The following is an 11,366-nucleotide window of genomic DNA, read 5'->3' as shown; positions in this document are numbered from 1 at the left end:
CAGCTGTTTCAGTCAACAAAACAGATGTTTCTACAGACAGACGTGTGTGGTCGGTCTCAGTTCCTTGTGTAAAGCTGACATCTGGACCGCGGGACTGTGTTGACCTATATTTTTCCCTTTATGGCTCATCTGCTGTGGACGTGGTGTGTTCAGGTACAAATGGACACAAACTGTGTCTGAACTGAATTCTCAGTGACCAGATGGTTCTGACTCTGACGTTTAAAGTTACATCTAATGAATCTGTTCATTTCATCAGTTGATTATTTTGTCTCAGTTCATTGTTTTTTCTGTCAAATGTGTCAAATATTGACCTTTGACCTTTGTAACGTCCAGATCCCAAATGAACGTCTTCATTTGGACCAGATGAGGCTGAAAACACAAACATATTTCACATTAGTCTCATTTAGGACAAAAGGACCAAATGTTGACATGTGAGACTGTAAAAGCACCACATGTGTGTCCTTTTTTACCCATAATGCCTTTGAAGGTCAGCTGTGCTCTAAATGACCCATTCCTCATGTTTTCATTGGTCAGTGTTCATCCCATCCCAAACTCCTGTGGATCAGATCCATCTGTGTCTCTGAGGAGGATGGATTCTCTGACTGCTTGTTTGTGCTCATGTGTGCTGCTTGGTCCAATCATGTCTCTGTGTGTGGACAGATCTGCTGCCTCAGCCCAACATCTCCCTGTCTGACGGGGTCTTTGGGGTCTACCAGCAGGGGTTCCGGGTGCTCGTCGGCTCCGACTTCACCATCACATGCTCCGTCCAACCACAGTACCCAGGAGGCTCCTTCCAGCTGATCTCCGACACCAAGAAGCCGCTGAACCTCACCCTGCCCGCTGTCAATCACTCCGCCCACTTCCTGTTGTCTGCCATGGGCTACGCCCACCGAGGGAACTACACATGTGTTTATCACGTGGACGTTTATAACCACAGCTTCTCGTCGTCTCAGAGCCCCGCCCTCTATCTCACCATCGGAGGTAACACCAGGACAAACACACACAAAACACCCACAATGCATCAGTAACAGTCACATGACCATGTTCCACAATGTTCCCAGTGAGCAGAGTGAACAGGTGTGAGCAGAACCACGTTGGTAGAACTGAGATCAGGTAAAGCCGGTCCAGTTGAACCTGTCAGAGACTGGGCTGAACCAACAAACACTCCTTTAATCTGAGCTCACTTCTGTTGTGCCCAATTCCACTTCCTGCTGAAAACTGCTCCCCCTTCCTAAGTCAGCCATGAAGAGGACAATGTGCACCGAATTCACCGTCACAACTTTTTCTCCTTTCTGACTGTAGGGTCTGAAATGAACTGTGAGTTATTCAACCTCTGAACACCATCATACCTGTGGAGCAATGAAGTCATTAATAATATTGTAAGATATAGCAGTTATGTTTTTTTATCTGTTTAATATTAAAGAATGTGCAAACTTTAAGGGATATAAAACTTTCTAAAGTTAAATCTTAGATACACAACACACAAAATATATAACAATATGAACAGATATTGTCGAAAACTACATCCTCCATCAGAATTATCTTGTGAAGCTAAAGGAGTGAACTGACTTTAGCAGCTCACATTTGGAGCTCTTCTGGTGTGACAGGGTGAGTTTGGTGACCTTTGTCCTCTTTATGGCTGACTGAGGAAGGGGAGCTGTTTTCGGCAGAGAGTAGAATTCGGCACAAGTTCAAAGCACAGTTGAGTTTAAACCCAGGTTTAAACCCAGTCCATCCAGTTGAATGTGAAGCCCAGTTAGTGTCCACAGTTCAAGGTGCATCTGCACATGTGTGTGTGTGGTCCACATGTCCAGGGTCTAGAGGGGGTCCACTGGTATCAGTCAGTCTATGAGCTGCAGCAGATGGAGGTCTGGACCAACACAGTTGGACACATGCACTGGAGTCCAATCTGTCCAATAGGACGAGTCCACTTCAACAACATCAACCAACACTTTGAATTCAACTGTCTGCCTCATTTTCAAACTCTTCTTTAAACCCACCTCTGTTCTTTGGCTTTTCACACCGCACAGGTTGTTGATTTGATGTGCACGGATATTTGATCTGGGGTGGACAGACTATTGATTTAGGATGTTTCACTGTGTTTTTATCTTAGTATTTGATCTTCTTATTGTGTTTCTTTTACTGTACAGCGCTGTGGAAACCTTAGTGTTTATTTAACCCATAAAGACCCAGTGTTACTGTAGTGGCACTTCCAAAATATGGTTTTCTATATTTTTAAGTTTTCTGAAGTGATTGATCACAATTTATTATGACATAATCCTCTGTATTTTGATTTTTTTTTTCAGTGAACATCAGGTATTTTCCTATATTTCATTTATTGATCATGTAGATGTTCAGAAAAGCTCAGATCAAAGTTGAGGGTTTTTATATCAGAAACAGAGAAAACTGAAGAAAAAGTGGCTTTTTCTGCAAAATATGAACATAAACCCAGTGTGTCCATCCACTGTCACTGATCCAGCTCCATGGGTTTTACTAGTGAATCAATGTTGGAGAAGATAACGGTGTTTCCACAGTAACTACAGAGCCTCTGAACGACCATATATGGTCATATCTGATGACCATGAAAAGATGAAGAACTGTATTTGATCCCAATTATTGACATGGATTGATAGGATTAGTGGATCAACAGGAATTAAACAGTTTAGATCAGTAGATGGTTTTGGTCATCAGTGGACGTTTGGGTCTGTAAGGGTTAAATTTTTGCTTTATCAATAAAAATGGATTGGACTGAACTTCAGCTCAAAACTCAACTCATAGTTTGAACAAACAAGTCTGACTCTAACCTGTCAATCAAGGTGGTTTAGACAGAACTGAGAGAAAATGGAGAAATAAAACAGCAGTTTGTAAAAATATGAGTGTGAGTGGAAAGGACATGAAAGCTGGTAAATGATCAGATGAAAACATGTTGGAACACAGATGTGAAACAGTCAAAGTTGAGTTTCTAATAGATCAGTCTGTTTTTGAGGCTTTTACAGACGTACATTTGCACTGGAGTTCCAGACGATAAACACTAAACTAACTAAAAAAATTTCTCACATACATAGCGGATTTAGGACCACATATGAAAGTGGTCTGGGGGGGATTAGTGCTGTTCAAACTGTCTGTAACAGATCAGATCCAGGTCACATATGGGCAGATAAATGGGATTTGGGCCTCGTTTACCTGCATCTGAACGGAGCCTCAGACACAAATGTGACTTCAGTCTGAACTCAGACTCAGAATCCCACTGAGCTCAGCACAAACATCCTCAGGATGAAAATATGTCCCATTGGTGCAGGTTTTCTGCAGACTGAATACACTGGGCTACAATTATGACTCCGCCCCCCAAAGGGGAGGCAAAGGCTATTGTTTTTGGTTCAGTTTGTTTGTTTGTTTTTATCAGTAAAACTACTGTTTGAATTCAGTCCTAATTGTGTTTATAGATTACCAGTGACCCAGAATAGATGTGGTTACATTTTGGGAAAAGTAGGTCAAAGTTCACATATTTTATGAATTTTTTAAATCTTGTTTTTTTCCATTTACTTATAATGGGTGAAATTTCAAATGTTTATAAAAACCTCAGTTTTGTTTTATTTTACATCAAACTTTGCTCATATATAGAGGCTTTTGTTCTCCATCACTCTGACATAAACCTAAGGCTTATGTATTTTTTCACATTTTGGGAAAATTATTTTCATTTTTCCCCCATTTCTCTAACATTGTGGTACTCCACTGTTATAAAGGATCAGGAAGTCAGTCAAATAAAAAAAGCATCCATCAAAACTTCATCATTTCTAAGAAACTTATTGTGAAAAAACAAATGAAGTTGTTCTAATAAATGAATGTGATTAAAGTTGCTGTGGGTTAAATGTTGAGCTCTGGGGGTGAAGGTTCGAGTCTGTGACTTTGAAATAATATCAAACAGACAAAAGTCCTGAAAACATACTGTGCATTTATTTATTCAACTTTATGAACATTATCACGACACAAGGGTGTAGAATAAGCTCCAATAGGTGTGAGGGGGCGGGGTTTGTTGGGCCTGACACCACTGGGTTAGAAATGATCTGCCTCAGATTAAATGTGTTCAATGTTCCAGATTTGAATCAGATTAATTGTTAAACTAATGACCACAGTGTTGGTTTGCTGCTGTTCTCCAGGTATATGATGGTGTGTTCTAACACATATATGTTGGTTTGTGTCCATTTCTCCAATAGATGTGTAAATGTTCCACTGATAGAACCTGTCCAGTCCATGTATTGTCATGTGCAGACAGTGTTTGAAGTCGATCTGACACTAATATTCCTTTGGACTTAAACCCATTCTCTGGTAAATTTTCCATTTTCCCATTTGGAGCCCAGACTTGATGGTTGTTGTTGTTGTGTTTCAGACTTGGTGACAAATCTGATCATCAGGGTGGTGCTGGTCCACTTCCTCCTGATCATGGGGACCATCTCCCTCTACTTCTACTGTCGGGTCAGTTCACAGCTTTATTCAAACCAGCAAAGTTTATTTCTACAGCACCTTTCACAGACAAGAGAAGTCACAAAGTGTTTCACAAAAGAGAATAAAATACAAATAAGAACACAGATAAAATTACAATCATAAAAAGGTCTAAATTTAAAATCATAAGTTGGTCATATAACAATTCTTTATCTAGTGCCGTTCAAATGCCTGGAGAAACAAGTGAGTTTGGAGTTTTGTGTGTTTATTCAACACACTAACACACTTCAGTGCTGACATGGGACGCTTCTGCCAAACTGGGTTTACCTCCAATATCTGACACATGTGTTTGTGCAGGTTTCAGAGGCTCATGGTGTGGAGAAGACAATCACAGAAGAACGGCCAAGAACGGAATAAAGGTCCTGAACCGATAATGTAATAACTTATTACGTTATTGTCCTGGTAAAAAAAAATTCTTTGCAAATGTAATAACTGAGCAAATAACATAATGATACATGAATATAACTGTAAGTTTAATTTATTAGATAGAACTGTGATACAATCACAGAGAGGGAGAGGGAGGGAAAGAGAGAGCAGGAAAGAGAGAGAGGAATGGAAAGAGAGAGAGAGAGAGGGAGGGATAGAGAGAGCGGGAAAGAGAGAGAGAGGAAGGGAAAGAGAGAGAGAGGGAGGGATAGAGAGAGCAGGAAAGAGAGAGAGGAAGGGAAAGAGAGAGAGAGGGAGGGATAGAGAGAGCGGGAAAGAGAGAAAGAGGAAGGGAAAGAGAGAAAGAGGGATGGAAAGGGAGGGAAAGAGAGAAAGGACGAGAGAGAGACGGAGGGAAGGAAAGAGAGAGGGAGACAGAGGCAGATTTTATCACAGTTCTCTGTAATAAATTAAAGTTAAATACAGTTTTATTCATATATTATTACATTATTACCTCAGTTATTACATTTCCAAAGTCAGTTTTTTTTTTTACCAGGACAATAACGTACAACCAAAAGTTCTTCCATTATCAGTGGTTCTTCTTCATGGTGCTTTTCCACCGTCGAACACCAATGCCCTTCATGTGTGTTTAATGGTTTGACTGGTTGAACTGGGCTGGATTTCATCTGGAAAATGTCCACACAGATGAGATCACATGACTCAGGTGATGTGATGGTCTAAAGCTCCAACCTGGAAGGACTGAGGATGGGAACTCCAGTCTGTGGAGTCCAAGTCCTGGATTTAGTAAATCCACCTCCTGTCTGTTCCAGTCCACCAGGAAAAGTCCCAGACAAACACTGAGACTGAACGTCTGTGTGCTTTCAGAGCCGTCCCATGTCAGCATTATTTCACTGATCAGGTGGATTTGATTCAGTGACTGAATGGACTTTACATGGACTCACACACACACGAGTGACAGCAGCACATGATGATGACATGTTTGTTCCAGGCCAATAGGGGGCGCTGCAGACTGAAGGCACGCAACACACCATGAGATACAGCAGCACAGCAACCACCACAGCAACAGCAACCGCCACAGCAACCACCACAGCAACCACCACAGCAACAGCAGCCACCACAGTAACAGCAACCGCCACAGTAACAGCAACCACCACAGCAACAGCAACCACAACAGCAACCACCACAGTAACAGCAACCGCCACAGCAACCACCACAGCAACAGCAGCCACCACAGTAACAGCAACCGCCACAGTAACAGCAACCACCACAGCAACAGCAACCGCCACAGCAACCGCCACAGCAACCACCACAGCAGCAACAGCCACCACAGTAACAGCAACCGCCACAGCAACCACCACAGCAACAGCAGCCACCACAGTAACAGCAACCACCACAGTAACAGCAACCGCCACAGCAACCACCACAGCAACACCAACCACCACAGCAACAGCAACAGTAACCCCCACAACAACCACCAAGTCCACAGCAATGACCACATCCACGTCCATCCTGAAGAATAGTTGTGTGTGTGTTGTTTGTGTTGCAGAATAGTTGTGTGTGTTGTTTGTGTTACAGAATAGTTGCGTGTGTTGTTAGTGTTGTGTGTGTGTTGTTTGTGTAGCAGAATAGTTGTGTTTGTGTTGTATGTGTGTTGTTTGTGTTGCGTGTGTGTTGTTTGTGTTGCAGAATAGTTGTGTGTGATGTTTGTGTAGCAGAATAGTTGTTTGTGTTGTATGTGTGTTGTTTGTGTTGCATGTGTGTTGTTTGTGTTGCAGAATAGTTGTGCGTGATGTTTGTGTTGCAGAATAGTTGTGTGTATTGTTTGTGTTGTGTTTGTGTTGCGTGTGTGTTGTTTGTGTTGCGGAATAGTTGTTTGTGTTGTTTGTGTTGCAGAATAGTTGAGTGTGTTGTTTGTGTTGCGTGTGTGTTGTTTGTGTTGCAGAATAGTTGTGTTTGTGTTGTGTGTGTGTTGTTTGTGTTGCAGAATAGTTGTGTGTATTGTTTGTGTTGCAGAATAGTTGTGTGTGTGTTGTTTGTGTCCCAGTTCTGGTCCTGGAGTCCTGGTCCAGTCTGAATGTTCAGTGTTTCAGTGGTTCTGGTTCTTCTTGGACTTGGACTCAGACCTGTTCAGTCCTGACTCAAAGGACAGCAGAGGAGCTGTTCAACACTGTGGTTCACTCTCATACATGAACTCTGCTCTGAAAGCAGCTGGAAACACTTGGAAATCCTTCAGATGGATGAATTCAACACTTTTCCTGGGCTCTTCTTTTAGTTTGACACCAGAGTTCTACTGGAGTTTGGAGTTTTTATTCAGTCTGTCACTGTGCTTTTATGTCTTTATGTCATTCTAGGTGTTTGTGAGTCCCCCCTATGAATGAATGAATAAATAAATAAATAAATAAATAAATAAATAAATAAATATAGATAGATAGATAGATAGATAGATAGATAGATAGATAGATAGATAGATAGATAGATAGATAGATAGATAGGTGTGTGTGTGTGTGTGTGGGAAGGAGGGGTCATGAAGAGGTGATACACGAAGTGTAAAAGGAGATGTACAAAGCAGCCTGCAGTAAACCAGCTAGAAACATATATAAACCAGATAGAAACCTATATAATCCACCTAACCAGCAGTAAACCAGCTACAAATATATATAATCCAGCTAACCAGCAGTAAACCAGATAGAAACATATATAAACCAGCTAGGAGAGAACATTCCCTATAAGTTCTGTTCAGAGTTTGAAGAAAACATTGTCATTTAATGTTTCAGAATGTTTATCATTTAATATAATGTTCCTATAATGTTAACTGTTAACAGAGGAATAAGGTTTTCAGTCCAACATTCTGTGGATGTTTTGGGGATGTTCTTTAGGAAACAGATTCTAGAATGTTCTACTATAAAACGTTCCTACAATGTTAACTGGTAACAAATGAGGAACACTCTCCTAACAACATTCAACAAATGTTTTAAGGATGTAATTTCAGCCTCAGATTACAGGACATTTTTTATGACAGGTTCCCACAATGTTCCATGATATCAAAGAGACAACTTTCTGAAAGCAATATTTGGAAAATGGTTTTGAGATATTATTAAGGCCCCAGACGACATAAAGTTTTTCCCTAACGTTCCTGTGATGTGATACGTGAACAAAGGTAGAACATGTTGTCTGTAACATTCTGAGGAGGTTTTGGGGACATTCTTTAGGGAACAGATTATAGAATATTGTTTTAAAAAATATTCCTCAATGTAACATGATAACATAGTTAGAACATTCTGAAAACAACATTTGGAAAAGGATTTTGGAATGTTCATCAGCAGAACCAACCCATAAAGATGGAAGAGGCTAAACAGCATTGGCTCTCTGGTTGGAAATATGAGTCCAAAAAACCCCCAAGGCAGAACAGTTGTACACAGTTGTTTAGTTGAAAGTGCTGAAGGTGTTTAATAAACACATCAAGTGCATATATATTTTCTTCTTTCTTGAGTCTCTTTGCTCATGCAAAATAATTAATATAGATTAAAAGTGGATGATATTTAATCCTGATCAAGGCTTTGTATCAATGTGCACCTGTCCAGAGGTTTAGGCTTCAGGTTTGTGAGGACCTGTCAACATGGCTCAGATGGAATATTTCAGCCCCTGCCCCCACTGTGTTTACTAGGTGACCTGGGCCATACCTACGTGGATACCAACACATCACACATGGTCCTCACTGCTTTATGCATCGCAAAGAAAACTATCCTTGTGAATTGGAAACAAAAGCCAATGTGAGCATGAACCAGTTTAGAACCTTCTATTAGATCACATCAGTAATGAGACAATGTCTGCCTCTGAAACAGTCAACTGGACCAGTCTCATTCTGTCTGGACCCCTGGGATCACCTCTAGCACATCACTCTGAGTGTTAGGAGGCTGGTGGGGGGAGCCAGTGGGAGGGGCCACAGGGCTACGGGTCACTAGTGGTTTCTCAGGAAGGGGGTCTGGACTGCCCTGCTCTGGGGGCGGCTCTGTGTTTGTCCCTGTTGGGGCGGGGGCGGACCCACTGCCGGGGTTGCCCTGTGGCGGTGGGGCAAGGGGCTCCAGGTCGGGCCTGGGTCAGTGGCCGGCGGCCCCCAGGTCAGGTGGCTAGGTGGAGGGTGGGTGGGTTTGGGCGGGATTTCTGGGTCCTAGGGTCCGGGTGCTCCCCCTCCCGGGAGGGGGTGCCCACCTTGCGACAGGGTGTTTGGGCTGGCCACTGCGGGGGTGAGTGGGTGCGTGCCCTGGTGTTTGGCTAGTGCCTGGGAGTCCTGGGGTGTGCGTGTACGTGTGTGTGTGTGTGCTGGCGTGTGGGGGGGCTGATGGAGCAGGTGTGTGGGTGTGGGTGCACATGTATGTTTGGTGAGTAAGGGAGGGGTGGGGGGTGGGGGGCTGTGCAGGTGCACCTGGGGGCTGCTGCCTCTCTGGGGGATGGGGGGTTTTGCCAGGAGTTTTCTCTGAGTGTGATGGCGAGGTGTGGCCGTGGTGGCAATTGGAGCCTGGGGCGGGGGTGCTGGTTGCTGGGTCTCTTGCAGCAGGGTGGCACTCCGGTGATCGCTGCACCCCTAGTGCTAGACTGGGGAGGTGTGGAGTGTGGGGGGTCCCCGTACCTGTTTGGGGGGCTTTGGGGTAGCTGGTCCCGAGTCCGTGCCCCCTCGACCACATAGGATGATTGAGTGTGTGAGTGGCCTCTGGGGGGGCAGCGGCCTTCTGGCTGCAGTCACTTGGTGCCCAGAGTCTCTGGACCACCCTGCTCCTTGGTGGCTCCTGCCTGGGGATTTGTGCTGGGGGGGCCTAATGTCAACTGGCTCACCTTCTGGGAGGAAACTTCCTCCCAGTCACACTATCCCCCAACCCCTCCCCTCCCCACACAAAGCACGTAGGGTCTTGAGGAGGGTGCATGTCCCGAGGGGATACGGCGGGGGGGGGGGGTCACTAAAACAGCCCCCCTCTGTGGTACCCTAGGGCAGCTAACTCCTCAATTTTAATTACACCCACCCACAAGACAACACACAGAAACACTGACACCACACATTCACTTTTGGGGGGTGAGCTACGTGGCGCCTGATGGGCAGTGCCGTACAGGTGGGTGGGGCTGCCCGTGTGGCGTCACCCTCAGTGGTGCACAGTTATGCTCCTCAATTTTAACTGCTTGCATACACACCTCACACTTCACAGCACTGATAGGTGGGGAGGTGAGGGTGGGGCAGCCTTCCCACACCACTGTTTCCTGGATGCGGTCCGGGGTGGGGTATCCGGGGGGGGTGGGGGTTTGTCCATTGGGACTCAGCTGGCTGCATTGCTGGGGGGGTGCTGCCCTCTGACGAATGACGTGTGTGCATGGGCATTGTTGTTGGGGGGCGGGCTGGAATTGGGGGCGTGGCAGTTCCTGGTGGGGTGGTGGACTGTGGTGGGGTTACTAGCGGCTGGTGTTGCTGCTCTGGGCTCCAGTTGGTGCTGGGGGTGCGCTCGGCTGCCATGCCTTGGGGCAGTTGTGGTGGAGCTGCTTGCTGCTGGGGGGGGGGGGGGTGGCAGTGCTCCAGATACATGTGTCTGGTGTGGGCAAGTGTGTGTGCAGGTGGGTGTGTGGGGCTGTGAATGGGTGTGGGTACATTTGTGTGTGTGTGTGTACATGTAGGTGTGTGAGTGTGGGCGTGCATGTGGGTAGGTGGTGTGTGTGTCTGGGTGTCAGTGGGTGTGTGTGTGTGTGCATATGCTTGTGTGGGTGAGTGGGGGACTGGGGGGGGTGTGGGGTTTGGGGGTTGGGCTTGGTGGGACGGGGGGCAGGGATGGGGGGGTGGTCTCCAGGCCCCTGGGGTGCTTGGCTGGGGTGCACACTGGCCCACGGTGGGTGGCTGTCTGGTCCAGCCTGGCTGCCCGCTGTGCTGGGTGGGACCCCTGCCTGGGGGGACGGGTGGCTCCTGGATTTGTGGGGCTTGGGGACTGGCGCCTCGCTTTCCCCTGGGTGGCCAGCCCCCAGCGGGGATGTGGCAGCTGGCGTCCCTGGACCCCTGGGGCCTGTGCTCGGCTGCTGTGGGGCCTCTGGCCAGGGCCTCCCTTGACCATCTTTGGGGAGGGTGCATTGTGGCCTCTTGTGGGGGGGGGCATGCTGGATCCCCCCTCTCTGTGGTGTCTGCTGGTTGGCTGGGCCTTGGGGCCCTCTCTGTGGGCCCCTGGTCCTTGGAGAGGGTGCAGTTGTGGTTCTATGTCTGTGTTCTTCAGTCTCAGTCTCTTTCTCTTTCTTCTTCTTTCCTCTGTCACAGCGGATTCATGTGAACAGCTGATGTTGGCTGGATTTGTTCCTGGTATTATTTGTTCCTGGTATTATTTGTTACTGGTAGGGATGCATGATTTTAGCAAAAAAAAAAAAAAAAAAAAAATCCCAATTTTTTTTCCTCTAAAAACTCAATTTTTGATTTCAATTTCGATTTTTGGGTAAAACTACAAAAGACGACAGAAGTC

The 11,366-nt window shown here is 45.6% G+C and overlaps 1 protein-coding gene and 1 long non-coding RNA gene across 2 annotated transcripts; one reads left to right on the top strand and one right to left on the bottom strand.

Annotated features, from left to right (window-relative positions):
• Positions 1-940: 940 nt before the first annotated feature.
• Positions 941-6,002, top strand: LOC115433407 (uncharacterized). Its single transcript, XR_003937357.1, has 3 exons — positions 941-981; positions 4,388-4,473; positions 5,876-6,002. It is a non-coding gene; the product is annotated as an uncharacterized LOC115433407 (long non-coding RNA).
• Positions 6,003-9,957: 3,955 nt separating this feature from the next.
• On the bottom strand, positions 9,958-11,012 carry LOC115433209 (nascent polypeptide-associated complex subunit alpha, muscle-specific form-like). The gene is made up of 2 exons (XM_030154495.1): positions 10,683-11,012; positions 9,958-10,224 (listed from the first exon to the last, which is right to left on the bottom strand). Exons 1-2 carry the CDS (start codon positions 11,010-11,012, stop codon positions 9,958-9,960), a joined length of 597 nt encoding a protein of 198 aa, XP_030010355.1.
• Positions 11,013-11,366: the final 354 nt, after the last annotated feature.

This window comes from Sphaeramia orbicularis, chromosome 14, assembly GCF_902148855.1.
Source record: "Sphaeramia orbicularis chromosome 14, fSphaOr1.1, whole genome shotgun sequence".
NCBI classification, from domain to species: Eukaryota; Metazoa; Chordata; class Actinopteri; order Kurtiformes; family Apogonidae; genus Sphaeramia; species Sphaeramia orbicularis.
The sequence above is the reverse complement of the archived record's forward strand: the minus strand, read 5'-3'. Positions and strand labels throughout refer to the sequence as shown.